Source organism: Opisthocomus hoazin, chromosome 1 (genome assembly GCF_030867145.1).
Source record: "Opisthocomus hoazin isolate bOpiHoa1 chromosome 1, bOpiHoa1.hap1, whole genome shotgun sequence".
Taxonomy (NCBI): Eukaryota; Metazoa; Chordata; class Aves; order Opisthocomiformes; family Opisthocomidae; genus Opisthocomus; species Opisthocomus hoazin.
Window position 1 is genome coordinate 72249346 of NC_134414.1, and position 15191 is coordinate 72264536.

The 15191-nt window shown below is 38.8% G+C and overlaps 1 protein-coding gene across 1 annotated transcript in view; it reads right to left on the bottom strand.

Annotated features, from left to right (window-relative positions):
- RASA3 (RAS p21 protein activator 3) overlaps positions 1–15191 on the bottom strand; it is a 138678-nt gene that overhangs the window by 14549 nt on the left and 108938 nt on the right. Inside the window, exons 8-18 of the mRNA XM_075425447.1 lie at positions 13748–13827; positions 9623–9727; positions 8967–9123; positions 7959–8107; positions 5847–5961; positions 4906–4980; positions 4261–4384; positions 2997–3103; positions 2266–2343; positions 1231–1308; positions 593–666 (exon numbers count right to left, since the gene is read on the bottom strand). Coding sequence (XP_075281562.1) covers positions 593–666; positions 1231–1308; positions 2266–2343; positions 2997–3103; positions 4261–4384; positions 4906–4980; positions 5847–5961; positions 7959–8107; positions 8967–9123; positions 9623–9727; positions 13748–13827 — 1142 coding nt within the window. The remainder of the gene's footprint in view (positions 1–592; positions 667–1230; positions 1309–2265; positions 2344–2996; positions 3104–4260; positions 4385–4905; positions 4981–5846; positions 5962–7958; positions 8108–8966; positions 9124–9622; positions 9728–13747; positions 13828–15191) is intronic.

Below are 15191 nucleotides of genomic sequence, written 5' to 3' on the forward strand. Positions count from 1 at the left end.
CCACAGTGCACTTAGATGACCTTAACAACTCAGATTTGTAACAATTAGTCTCTAAAACTAATACAGCACATGGAACATGTTTCCAAAAAAAAGGAAAGGTACTAAAACCAGAAACTGTTTCAAGTGCATCACAAATTTGCCTTGAAATGGCCATGATAATGATTAGCATGTGGATCTGACAGAGCAGCAGCAAAAACAAATTCCATTTGTAGGCTTTGCCCTCACCAAGATATTCAATATCTGCCTTCACAGTGGAATTTTACAGCTCTTGTTCACTGGAATTCAGGGAAAAAAAAAATCAACTTGATTTTAACACAATGCTGAATAATTTTATCTTGCCTTAGCCGTGCTAATTACGTTCTACAGGCTTTTTTTTTTTCCTCCAGTTACTTCAAAACATATTTAATTTAAGATGCTTAAATCAAATGCAAAGATGTTAAAATCAACCACAGAGAGCAGAAATAGCAACACAAGAATCTTCCTACATCCTTCTCTGAACACATGGATGGAATAGGGGTGGCAGAAAAAGATAGCTGCCTTAGAATGGTAGCAAGCACACAAGTAGAGGGGTTTGTTGCACATGCACGCTTACCCTTCTTTAAGCAATATAGGTTGCTCTATGCTTTTGTGATCTTTCCTTCCCGAAGATGAAATTAAATCTAAAAACTAAAAGATGAACAAAAAGCATAGATAAAAATGACAGTACCACACTACCCAAATTAAAAACTTTAACATTTGTACAGCACAGTGCTGCAAGAAACTATTGTAAAAGTAGTTAAACAGAAGATAATGGCAGAAGCTTGAGGAATCTGGGAGGTTTCCTAGGCTGTAAACTAAAAATAGCACAAATGCTTTTAAGCAGAAAAACTGCAGATGACCAACACTTCTTCTTGTGCTTCTCCTTTGTTATATGCATCTTTCACTTCGTTTTGGACTAAGCAATTTTCATCACAGATCTGCAGCATCCTATGAAGCATGCACATGTCTCAAGCTCTAAGCAGCAGCTTGTTAATCCAACCTAATTATCAAGTAGAAGTAGATCCAAAAAGATTCTACTATTGACATGCACGTAATTTGATGCAAGTTTCTTGAATAGTACAATTATCAAGAGTCTGCTTTTTCCAGCACACGGTTCCTGGTGTACAAACAGTATGCATTACATTCTAGGATTCCAAGCATCAACTTCAACAACACAGTTGGGTTTTCAGAACATTCACATGCATTACTTACATTTTTTACTGCATCTGCGTATTTCTGCTCGTTAAAATAGTCATAAAAAGTAGCCATGTAGGATTCCTTGAAATTGGCCTGAAATGCAAAGCCAAAACCATGCATATCATAGTACAGTTTATACAGAAAATATTATTGTTAACAGCAGCAGACCATGAGGCAAGCTACCCTAGATAAGAGGGCTTTTTTCCTGGCCAGAGGTAAAATATGCAAAGTGCTACTTTGATGTTGTACAGCAACACATTCAGTAGTACCAAATTTTTATTTGAAAAAGGTAGCAGAATGCATTTCAAATGTTCAGTTACTACAGCTAATAATGCATTCTTCAAACGCCTCAAGCTTCTGCTTTGGCTTTTAAACTGGGTCCTAAAAGAAGCTGACAGAAAGTGTGAGAGAAGGAATTCTATGGTCTTGAAGGATTCGTAATTAAGGTACAGATTCATCTACAATTGCCTGTGTGAATCCTAACTAGACCACCAGTGACCCTAAATTATCACCAGATATAGCAGTGTAGCGCCTTAGGTACACAGGTTTTATTTCTATCAAACATCCAGAGCATGGCCATCTAGATCTAATCTCACCACTGACTGGCAGACAACTGAACTGGTATGGAACGAAAGGCGCAACCCTCCCCCTTACTGGGTGATTCTTCTCAGTTGAGCTTTAAAATGCTGAAACAATCTGTAAAGCCCTGTACAGCTGCTATCACATAATGGAGGCAACTAGAGAACTTCACGGGTTTTCCTGATCAGTGTCTTTCTTCCAGAAGGAAGAAATCAAAAGCCCTGAAACAGACTTCTAGGTCAGTCACACAATTTTGCTTTACTGAAATCTAGTTCAGATAAAGACAGATTTAGTTTTCCTGTGAGCATGAGAAGCTTATAATCCAAGCAAACACAACCAGTTTTGCATAAGCCTAGTGCAACTCAAGATTTTAAATGCTTAATTACAATGAGTGATAAAAGATTAAAAAACAAAAGAAAAAAAAGAATCACTTTCCTAAATTAAGCCTTTAAATGAAACCTGCATACTTACAGATTTAGACTTTGATAGGCTGCCTAGCGTTTGAATGGTTTTAGAGATAAGTGTCAAAGTTCGAGAAGTCTGAGGATCCTAGGAACGAGAACAATATTACATGGACTACCTATTTAAAATATGGACTAGAGGAAGGTAAACTACATTTCTGCTTTATTATTTCACTTGCAGAAAAGCAATATAAGATTAGAAAAGACGCAATAAAAGACTACAGGAAAAGAGTTGCTGTTTTTACAGGCTTTTGACTCAAGCCATCACACTTCATATCTACCCTACTGCTCTTCAGAGAATCAAAGACAACCACTTGCAAAACACCAGACAGAGATTTCTATCTTCAAGACTGTCCAGGTCCCCCCCACTCCCAATAAGAACCACTACTAGAAGTCTTGGATAAGTTGGTTAACATCCAAAGCATTTCCAACACTGCTGACAATCAATCCAGTACTAATGTAATGTGGCAAAAATGAAGTAGTGTCCGTCTTCTCCACAGCAGCTTAGACCATCTACCTTGTTTGTCCTTAAATTTCACTGTTCCTCCCATACCTCCAAGTTCTTCAGATACACAGTCATTCAACATATGCTTCATATCCAAGAACAGACATAGCAGACCTTTGAACTAACACAGGTGCTTCTCCTAAAGGCTATTAAAAGAACTGAAGAAAGAATCTTGATAGACAGACTATGGTGACAGAACCATATACATAGCTAGAAAAAATTGGTATGATACTTACTGGATGATGTGGTGTAAGCTGAAAGAGGTTTGGAGAAAGAATGGCAGGAGCAAAGAATCTCAGGAAAATAAAGCTGCTAACAGCTGTATACCTCACATCTAGGTCACCTGTTAAAAAAATAGGCATCTACTCAGCATTTTAATAATCCTTCCTCAGAAACCTTCTGAAGTTATCAGAATGCCTTCAGAAAGCTAGCTGAAGCATGTGCTGGAAATGTATATATTTGTGAGTTACAGGATTAACTGATGATAGTGGATTTGGAGCCAGAGATCAGATAGCATAAACCAAGGAAATATCAATGACAGCCTTTCAAAAAGAAGCGAGTTCACAACACAGGGTATGAGGAGAGGACCATTCACTTTTCCACCACACAGGGAATTTCATACAAACATCTGCTATTGCATCCATGCAGCTAAGTATGATGAATAACTTGCATAGCTTATGAAACATTCAGCACAGAGGCCAACTCTCAGTTATCTAGTTAATAGTCCCGAGCGCAAGTGCTGTACAGACTCCTAATGTATCTATTCCAGTTGGTAATTACAGAAAATACAGTTTATTCATTTATTTTTATACAAAATAATGAGCACGACAGCACAATCAATGGCTTTCTGCTTGAACTTCTCTATTACAAAGCGACTGTTTAAAAGCTGAACTTATATTACTCTCTCTAAAACTACCCTACTATAATGCGCTTCCCTTAATGAACATACATAGGTTGGTTGTTTTGCTCAATTCTGGTTTTGTCTTGCCTGCTCATTCTCACAGAGCCAAAACTAAGAGGGAGCGGAAAGAATTCTCTCTCGACAGCCAGAAAACCTTTGCAGCACATGCGCCTTCAAGGGCAATGAGCTTGCAATGACTCAATTTATAGATTGGCCATTATTACAGATTGATGTATGAGCAGAAAATAATTCGGCTGCATAGAGTCTGCAGAATGAGACATGACAAAAACCTGAACATTTGAAAACTGAGCATACTTAGGAAATATTGAAACCATAAATACACACTATCATAATGCCCTTTTAAAATGCTGTTTTCCTTTGAAAGATGTTTACGGAAAACTCATACAATCATTAAAAGTCTTGTTCTTTATGGAATGAATAATCAAGGAAAAAAAAGCATTACTACACACTGTAAATGGTATTTCGGATAAACTGCTGTTCAATTGCTAAATCCATCATGGATCACAATGAACTGCTGGACTACACCTACATTTAAAAGCTATCAGTGATGTAAAATAAAACACTATATAGAAACTCACCTTGAAAACGTTTGGCAGCTGATTCTCTCAGTGAAAAGAAAATATCGCACATCACTGTAGGGCAGCTTACACCAGATTTTGTAATTACAGTAAAAATGCGATCAACATATTGCCTCAAATTTTCCTGAAAAATGCAATGATTATGACAAAATTAGTATCATTTTCTGCTGTGGAAAGCGGTATTATTCCTAGTTTAATTTATAATGGCATCATTAAAGATTCTCACTTTCAACATTATCTACCCGCAAAACAATCTCACACTCAATGATACCCTCTCTGGTAAATGCACGTATTCAAGTACAAAAGCAAAAATATTATTCCTATCAAAAGCAAATATCAAAGTGATATGGCTGTATGGCACATAGTTTCTTTTCGTAGCACCACTTTCTACAGCATTAACGGAGCCACAGGCTAAGTTATCCCTGTACTCAAGGGCGGGGAGAGAAGTGATTAACATTCTACAGATACTGTATTTATAGCATAATGTAAAGCCACTGTAAAATAATTACAACTGTTTGTGGTGTTAAGAAAGCTTTCAGTGTATTCTAATGAATGACAAAACTATTTGCAACATCAAACATGTGAGGATCTCAGTTAAACTTGATAGGGTAAACAGAGATTATATAGTCAAAATCTAATGCATACCCTGTTGTTTTCCAGGTTTTCACCATCTTTTAATTTCACAGGATCAATTTCACAAGGTTTATGGACCTGACAGATCTAGAAAAAAAATATATAGTGAACAATTAATATATCAGTTTACCTTCAAGTAGAAGAAATATTGTAAACAGCATAATCTGTTAGTTTTCTAGGATAAAAGGCAAAAGCCAACTTTATAAATCGTATTCTTCTTATGACAAGGAATCCAAGGTCAATTACAGGTGATCTTAATTGTTTTCCAAAAAGTAGTACTAATCTGTTCTACACTTTCCTTCAACTCAGGTGAAGAACAGTTCATTCAACTCTCCTAAGCAAGGCTGCTCAAGAAAAGTCCTATTTTGTCAAAACGGTCAACTTCGAAAGTGTTTCCACATTCATTAAAAACCTGACATTTTTTGATGCAACATTAAAACAACAGCTGAAGAAACTGTCAAATCATTTAAAGGAAGTCTGTGGTCTGAAAATAATGTCCAATTACTGCACTAAAATACCCACACCCACCATTCTGGACTGGATAGATAATAAACCATTGTCACAATACATGCATCACATACACAGTTATCTAAGAGTAATTTTATTCCTTTATATCCAATGGATGAAATGCATAACTTCTAGCTTCCCCGCAGCTTTCTGCTATATATATTGTTTACTAATCTAAGTTATTACTTTATTAATTTCTCAGAAACAACAAATGTTGGGCTTTATAAAACAGAGCAATTTAGTTAAATGAATGGAAACATTCTTTGTTTCTGAACTGGGTCACTCGGCTGTGGTTAAACTAACACACAGGATTTTAATGTAGAAACAGGCCCTTAAGGATTATTCCTACAAAATCATCTTAAAACAGGCAGTAATAAACAGTATCTGCTCCCTGAAGGCCTTTTACAGTGACATTTTATCAAATAAACAGTCTAAACTGTTCTTACCTCATCTATAATTGGCTTTAGTGTAACTTGCAGATAATGCATCCCTGCCAGTTTCATTGTCTCATCAATGCATTTGGAAGTTAATGAGTTTCCTCTGAAAATGGTGTTTGGATCTCTGGAAGTGAACAATTTTCTGTAATTTAGTCTCTTTGTAATAAACTGGTAATATATGGAAATAAAAGAAGTGGTGAAAGGTGACAGAAATCCAAGTGTGAATGCACAAACAAAAACTCCTTTTGACACCAGCCTGCCATTAAATGCAGTCATGTAGCACTTAGCGGACTTCCAGGTTATAACAGAAAAGTAGTAGTCATTGTAAGTACAGAGGGACTACAGATCATCTTCGTTGTACGAGCACAGTGTGCTCAGTGCACCATCCAAACACATGGCAACATGCAGGCTCAAATCAAAGGGGTTTACAATATAAGCAGAGAAAAATGTGCTCACTTTCACGTGCTACTGGACAGCGTTAATTTGAGTAAGGGAAGGAGGCAGAGATTTTAGTCTCACAACAACACAACATCACACGTGACCTACTACCTTCTCCTACAAAATGAATACTTGTAGGCTGGGAGGAAGATGAAAACACCAGCTCCAATGACATAGCCATCTTTTCTACGCGACTTACAGCACTGTCCTGTGATAACACTATTAAACACAGTGCCGATCCCAGTTCTGCCCTGAGAACTGTGTGGATAACTGATAACATGGAGGCTCTCACTTTTTTCTGGAAGGCCACCTGCACTAAATTCTTGCACTAGACACACAGCCACTGTAATTAGTTAAGCTTTAGCTATCTGCACTGTCATGTGTACTTTTTTTTCAGTACTACTTGCATTTTGAGAATACAAGTAATTTCATATTAATTTTGTACCTGCAATTCCTTGTATAGCAATTTATGTTACGCAGATAGGTACATAATCATAATCAGTGATCTCACCTACACCCATATAGTCAAAACCTGTGCGTACTGACAGCAGATCAAACTTGGATATGAAGTTATTTGCTTGTTCTTGTACACACATCGATGTCTTTTCTGTTGTTTATAGCTTACAACAGTTGTACCCATTTACAAGCAGTGCATAACAGGATAAATTACTTTGCTGGATTCATCGTTTTGTTTCATAAAAAAGTAAGCTCACTGCCTGTTACGAATGCCAGAAAGCCCTGAAGACAAACACCATCTTTGATGCAGGAACATGACTGACTAGGGAGCAGCAAATTTCCTCATACTGCAGCAACCAAGCTGTTTCAGCCAACCTGCAGCACAGAAAAAAGACACCTACCTACAAGGAAGGAAAACACTCTATTCCTCAGACACTCCAAAAAAAGCAAACCCACACAAAGACTTTATTTTGTACTGAGGAAGCTGTTACTTTAGAGTCAATATCTGTCACTATATCACAGACTCCCAATTGTCTCTTCTATTGTCAGTCAAGAGCATGACTACTCAGGCACAAGGCTTGTGGTAACAAAAGTTCTTCAGGACCTGCCTGGTGTGAATACTAGATCTTACACTACTAAACTGTCAGCACACCAGCAAGTCAAACAAGGGATTTATAAGAAGTGACCATAAAAAAAGATTTTATTTTCCGCTATCCACTGCCAGATCCAATCCCATCTTTGTTCTTCAGCCCTCTAATTGGGAAGATTAGACATGCAGCTTGCCTTAAACATTCATGACTAGGAAAAAACTTGCTTTTTGTTTTGAACAAATTCAACAAAGACTTTTAACAGCACTACATGATTTCTTAGCACACTATAAAACTGAAATGATTTCATGTGAACAGCTGAAGGTAATATAGGATTTCACAGTTACCAACAAATGTAATTAAGACTGAGAAAAGTGAACATCCCTGCTCTCAGACCTTACAACAGTCTTGCAAGTAGACTTCGCAAAATATGATGGGAATTCCTCCTGAAATCAAACTCACTAGATCTTCAGAGCAGTGAATGTGTTTATAAAGAACTCTGCCACTCAGCTAGGAGTAACAATTCCAACAATTTATTTTGAAATTACAAAGTTGTTGTTCTAGAAACTGAGCGGAGGATCCTAACACTAGCCAGTGCAGAGGAGGTATATTTGACAGCAATTTCTTTTTTGGTACTTACTGAGTTCTCTTCACTTCAGCATTCGCAATGGCACTTATGAAAGGCACAATTCTGCCATAGTGTAAGAAAAGCCTGACAAGAGGTATGGCTGCTTCCTGTTTTTCTCTGCAAACTTCACCCAAAATGTGTGCAGCTGATGCTGAAACAGGCTGAACATTGGAAAGAAACAAAAACTTTGAGAGATCTTTCCAGAAAAAGTATCATCTTTTCTTTCTCTTCCCATTAGCTCTTTCATGCAGAACCCTATGCAACAGTTGCAATGGCCAGTTACCCAAACATGCCTGCACATAACACGGGTGGGAGTTACCTTCCAGGTTTTGTTGCCTGTAAGTTCTGATCGCAAGAGGGCAGCAATTTAAAAACTACTACAGTACAGTCTCTTCCCCCCCCCCCATTTTTAATAGCTGTCTTTTCACTGAATGTCGTTGTTGCCTGGGAAGCAAGCGAAGAGGAAGAACTCTAACCCTTCTCTCAATTTCAAGCCACAGTAAGTACAGAACCCAGTTCTTGTACTGAAAAAATAAAAGCACTGTTAGAACTGCTAGAAGTACACATAATGGCAGACACAGTCCAATCCTCTGACATTTCAGGATTAGTAGTTGGTTTATTTTGTTTCGGTTTTTTGGGGTTTTTTTGTTTTTTTGTTTAATTATGCAAGTGAACCTGTTTCTCTCCAGTAAAAGAAAACCAATTGATCGAACTGAAGCTTACTTTGCATTTTCACATGTAAAATTAGAAAGCTACGGAGAATATGCTGCTGCTAAAACCACTGGTGTTCCTGGGTGTGCCTTCACCCACCATACTGCACGCAGATAAAGATCTCTGAAAGGACTGAAAACAAGCACCAGGGATATGCAGAGCTTAACAAGGCCCTCAGGTCTGAAAAGCAAGAAGCTGAAGTCTCCGGTATTTACACAACTATGGCACCAGCAAGATAGTGACAAACATTCAGAGAGAAACCTGTGAGGATGATATGCAGGTAAACAACAAGCAGTGCAAGCAAATTACCTCAACATCTGCAGATTTTAGCAGGAGGTCTCTAAGTGGACTGTAATAGTCTGAGGAAAAAACATGGTCCTCAGTGTAAACCACATTTAACCTTAAGGAACCGAGGTCATCAGGTTTCAATGACTTGTTACCATTATCTCTGGGCTGTAGGAAATACCTGATATGAAAAAAATAAGAAAGTTTGTGCTGAAATGCAAGATTATCTCAGGCTGTACAAGAACATAAAAAAATGTTCAGCTACACACAATACTTCTATATGTATCAAATTCTGGAGAGTTCTGAATCAGACTTTTAAATTAAGTTTGCCAGTCTATTTTGCACCAACTGCAACATAGGAAGTTCTGATCATAAAGATTTATGTAGATATGATTAAAAACCCACACACTAAAACTATGGCACTGCTGATGAACTGCAGTAAATAACATCATAAAGCCAACGTATTAGAACGCCCATATGCAATACAGAGACAGACTGAAGTCTCTAATCACATTATCAAAACTTCTTGTTCTTACATTTGCTGAGATTACTTTGGCTTGCCTACAAAAAAAGATACAAATTAAATCCATTTAAACTTTATCACATAGCAGTAATTACTCTTAAGCCTTCACAGCAGACATATGTTTCTACTTATTCTCCAAAAGAAAAATGTTAAATACCACGCTTCGTAAGAACTAGACTGTCGCAGAAATTTCAAAGGGAGTCTCAGTTCTCCCAGAAACTCATCTCCAAACTTCAAGTTACTGGCATTCCAAAGATCAACCCTGTAATAAAAACAAATAATTTTAAAAGATTCATTATAAATTAAAAAAATTAAAACAAATAATCCCAACCTTGTTTCCAACTTTGTCGGTTTTTTTCCCCTCAAGCCTATGAATTAGAAAGTCTCATAACTGTACAACGATTTCCAAACAGTAAAGAGACAACCTTACCTTAGATTTCTGGAGCCTTGTAATTCACCTCTGTGAAACATCAGTGAAAAAAATCATCTAGACTACTTTTCTCTCATCTGTATTGTTTCCATTATCCATATTGATAAAGACTCAGGGGGCTCTTTGGCTATCCTAGATAATCCCAGAACAACTAAAATGGACACCAGGGGGAAAAAAGTGCAGAGATATTTAAGGACTCTGTCAGTCGCAGTCTAAATTGGGGTTACTAGCAGCTAAGTGGCAGCTTTACAGAGTTGGGCTCAATGTCTACAGAGTCATTCCCAGTGCTCTAGCTCCTGGGAAGATTCACTGTGTCAAGCTTACAAATCTGCTGCACCTAAACTAGTTCTGTACAGATACTCAGAACCGTAGGACAGTTCTACCACTCCACATAATCCGTGTATTGACTGAAGCCTACACAATTTTTGGCACCAGTTTGTCGCATTTTGGAAGTTCTGACACATATCTCTAGATGGTACTTCCTTCCCTTTCACATGCTCTTTAACATTAGGATGTAAAACAACTGCACTGAGATTCGAAGTAGAAGTACTGGTGTCTAATCTGGCATTTGTAGAGAAGCGCTACAATACCCACCTCGAAGCAAGGGTTTCAAACTACAGGGTAGCTGTTTCTGTACATATTTTAATGTTTCCTCCAAGAGGCATTTTTATTTTAAAACCAGCTCAGCTGAAAATTTTGCAGCTAAGTGAGAGTTTGAATATGCCTTAAACTTCAGGGAAAAAAAGATATATGGGAAAAAATACAGGTTTTCAAACAATGATGATTATTTAGAAGAGCAACTTTAACTTTGATAAGGTGCAAAGTCATCTAATTGTGGACATATTTACACAACCTTCCTAATCTCAAGCAAGTCACAGTGGGCTTGTCAAGGAATAGATGTTGATAGTCCTGCTAAAGGTTTATCCTGCCTTATGTACGTGCAGAGGACATCACTTTTAAATCCTCTGAGCCTTGTATCTCTCAACAGTGTCTCATGCATCAAGTTTCATACACTAGACATGCCATCAGCTCACACTGCATGCCTGCTGGGTAAAGTTCTTCAAACTCTGATATTTTGACAGCATTTCTGCAGGGTAAGAGTTTCCCAAAAGGAAAAAAAAAAACTTCTCTGAAAATTCAACCTCCTCTCCCCTTTCTCCATATCTAGTTGGTCAGTATTTTGCTCACTAATCCAGATGGCTAAAGGCAGTTTCACAAAGAGAGGAATCTTCTGGGAAGTTTATTTACAAATAGCTAAACTTACAATTTACCAAGTATTTACAGGCTACTGGTTTCTAGTTTATCCAAATTCTTTCAAGGTGCCCACTAGCAATAACACTTTCAAACCTATGCAGCCAAAGGGTGTTCCCCCACAGCAACTTAAGTTACAGAAAAAACAAATCAGTGCAAAGGATCTGTAGGAGTGGAACTAACAACTCAAGGTAGATCTCACACTACACAGTAAGCAAAGCAGGCAGGGAAATTCTGAAATGATTGTTCTGTGTGCTTGGAGTACAAAGCATAAGCAACATTTTAAAAATCACAATACACAGACCTCAGGGTTGAAAAGGTTACTGTTTCCAGGGCTTTTTAAAAGGCAAAATTATGGCAAGTCTTATTCTCAAACTGGTCAGACTGCAGTCACAGAAAGAAAGCAACAGCAGAGAGGGGGAGGAGAAACAATGAATTCATTAGAACATCTGGTCCCTAAGTGTTGATATGCCCTGCCTGCAACTTCCTACACCCACTCAAAAAGAGAAACTTTCATAGCTTTAGAGGGAAACCATGAGAGACTAAGTCTCCTCTTTACCCTGTGGAATGGTATTTTTCTCAGGAGATAAAAAGAAAACAATCCCCCAAACCCATAAATTGTACGATCCATCCCAAGGGCATGGGGGCAAACTTAACTCTGACTAAACAGACTGGAGGAAGTGAGCGGGGGTGGAAGAGGAACCTGAGATGGAAACAAAAACACTCTGTCCTATAGAGGACAAAACCTCTAAGCAAAGAGTTTGCCCAACCAAGACTAACACTTTATCTGCTTTTGCCTATTGTTTAAGTCCTTAATCTTTTCCTGAGTACTCTGTAAGCCTCCTCATAAACTATTCATCCGTACCACACTGTGATGGTTTAAAGCAAAGAAAGACTTTTCTGAAGCTCAGTTCCACATACATTATCATTGCAGACAGTCATTTGTCCAGAAAACATACTTCATGAGGGAAACAACTGTGTAATTCCATTTAGTCCAATAGTACAAAGGAAGAACCAACTGAATTACTAAGCAATGTGTAACCACTGTCCACCAATGTCTAGGGTTCCCTTCCAGAGTCACAAAACTATCAGAGAATCCTAGCTTTCACTTAAAATCAGTGCACGGCAGGGCATCCTGGTTACAAACACTAGGCTGGGACTCCCGAGACACTGTTCAGTTGCCCATTCCATCACACACATCACATGGGATCTAGGACACGTTACTTCATACCTGCCTACACCACACAAAGCTTTGCAGAAATATAGTCTGGTGCTCGGACTAGCTCATCTGCTATACTGCAACACTGACACCACCAAAGCAGCATGGGACCACATCAGGGCCTTTGCTCTCTCTCCTATGAATTAGCTGTGGGTTGCCCTTAAACCAGCTACTTTTGCACTGCCTGACGCAAATGTTCTCAGAGAAACAGAGTACAGCTCTTGTCTCTCTCACATATGAATAGTTTCCCTTTCCTGTCTCACAGAGCTATGGCAAACACAAATCCATTAATGGTCTTGTAGTGCTATGATACTACGCTAACAGGCTACATGAACCAGCAGCTGACTCTCAATTTAGACCAGCCCTCATCCATTCATTCGTGAACACAGACGCACCTTGCCTGCTGGGAGCAAGTATTGTTCCCCCTTCCTGGTCTCCTCTCCTTTCCTTACAGCCAACTGTGTTTCTGAAGGGACTAGAGAATGTTTTGGGAGATAAGCTCTCACTGTCTCTCTAGGTGTGAACACCTGGGGAGACAGGGGGTGCCACCATTCCCCCTCAACCTTTCTTCCTCCAAATTCTAGCATAAAGGAGAGGGGACTTTCTCACCACCTGATGCACACACAGCAGTTTTCAGCTACAGTGCATCCACATCACCAGATGGCCTGTCTCTAAGTTTCAATGTATGTGATGGTATGACGCATGTGACACCTTTAGGTTTTGCACCTCCTATTGCTTCCTCTCCACTCTTTCTATTCACCTGTCCCCACAAACACTGCTGACAGGCCTCAACAGGTTTTAAAATAGGACGAAGTGGGTGGCAGGGGGTTGGGTGGGGTTGTTTTGTTTTTGAAATCAGAGTTGCTTCTTTCCTGTGCAATGGATTTCACATGTATCATACTCAGCCTTGCAAGAAGGGGTTAAAGTCTGGCAAGCAAAAGAGAACAGAAAGTTCCCCTGCCCCAGAGAAACTAAGCTCAAGAGTTTCCTTTCAGGGAAGAAGGACCTTATAGGGGTTGCTAAAATTCAGCAATAAAAGAAAACGGACCCTTCAACCAAGAGCATCACAGAGCTTCTGGGCTCTCCTGGAAAACTGAGGGAGAGAGGAAAGGGGAGCCCACACATAAAAGGCTGCACTTAATGACAACCACACAGGAGTATACACACAGTGTATATAGGATCTCTCCTGCAGCAGAACCATCACCCATATTCAGATACAATCTACAGGACGGTGTAGGCAAATGAACATGCAGGTATAGTGACAAAAACTCATCTTGATTTATCAACAGTAAAACCACGCTTCCCATTTTGAAAACTGAGTCTGCTACAAAGTTACACAACTTTGGAAGACAACTTTATTAGTATCAAGTGTTTTATATTACCTAATCTCCATTTTGTCAACTTCATCAACATCTTCAATATCGAAATGGGATTTCTTGTTGTAGCTACTGGGTCTTGTAACCTAATAGAAAGAAAGAAACTTTAGCAACTTGATCTGATAAAAAAGCATTCCAATGTTACTTGTACAAAGCTCTGGAAGATTGCAGCCTTTTACAATCAGCAGTGACTTCAGTCCTGATTCTGAAAACATTCATGCATGTGAATAAACATGTTAACAGATTCCTGACTACACAAAAAAGCGGTGGTTACACAATCATATCCAAGAGTAACCAGAAACTCTGTGCTTTCTTTACAGAGAAAGGATATCTTTAATATTACTACAATACTTTGAGTTTACATTGACAAAATGAAAAAAAATCATGGAAAGAAGTTCCACTTTTATAAGTATATCTAGTATATCTAGAGAAATACGAGGACAATTAATCACAGAATCACAGAATAGTAGGGGTTGGAAGGGACCTCTGTGGGTCATCTAGTCCAACCCCCCTGCCAAAGCAGGGTCACCTACAGCAGGCTGCACAGGACCTTGTCCAGGCAGGTCTTGAATATCTCCAGAGAAGGAGACTCCACAACCTCCCTGGGCAGCCTGTTCCAGGGCTCCGTCACCCTCAGAGGGAAGAAGTTCTTCCTCATGTTCAGACGGGGTTTTAAATACAGCTGTACAACAGATGCCCTGAGGCACTCTGAAGAAGGGAAAACAACCTCAAATGACCCTTAAAAATATTTTACAGTGGACTCAATTAAAATTGGGATATTTCGCCTGTCCTGATATCCTGGAAGTCAATTTATCATGCCTGTACAAAAATACCCAGCAGACCAGTTTTCCAAAAGATACTAGCCTGTGTTATGCACATCAGAATATAGAACCAGGTGCACAGTCTACCAACCATATTTGCAAGACTAACAAACAGCAAAGCATGAGCAGAAAATAATGGGAAGATAGTTGTAAGTGCATTAGCAAAAAAAGTTTTTGTACAAACATTTTTTTAAAATTTGTTTTCTAGCCTGATTATAAAAAGACTTTGATGGTTAATTTTTGTACAGTGTGTCAGAAACTTGAGAAAAAGGCTACCCCACCCAGCTGAAACCACAGCAGGAACTGATCAAATGCAAGTGTGTGTGATGTGTGGGTTCAGCTCTTGTTTGCACACAGAAGCTGAACTTTATTGTAGGTTTAAATAGGCTTGTGGCTTGATACTTCCCACTCACAAAAACTGGCTTTTATTGTAAACTTGACTTCTTGGTTTTGTATTGTACCTCAGATACAGATGGTACAAACAAGGGAGGCAAAGAGATAGCTGCACAAGTGGAGAGGAATCACAAAAGAATTTTCAGCATGGGACACTCAGAGACTTTTTTGTGTGTGTATGTGTGAGGCAGGCACCATTTTCAAGGCAATACATAAAACCTAGAAGGTACTAGCAG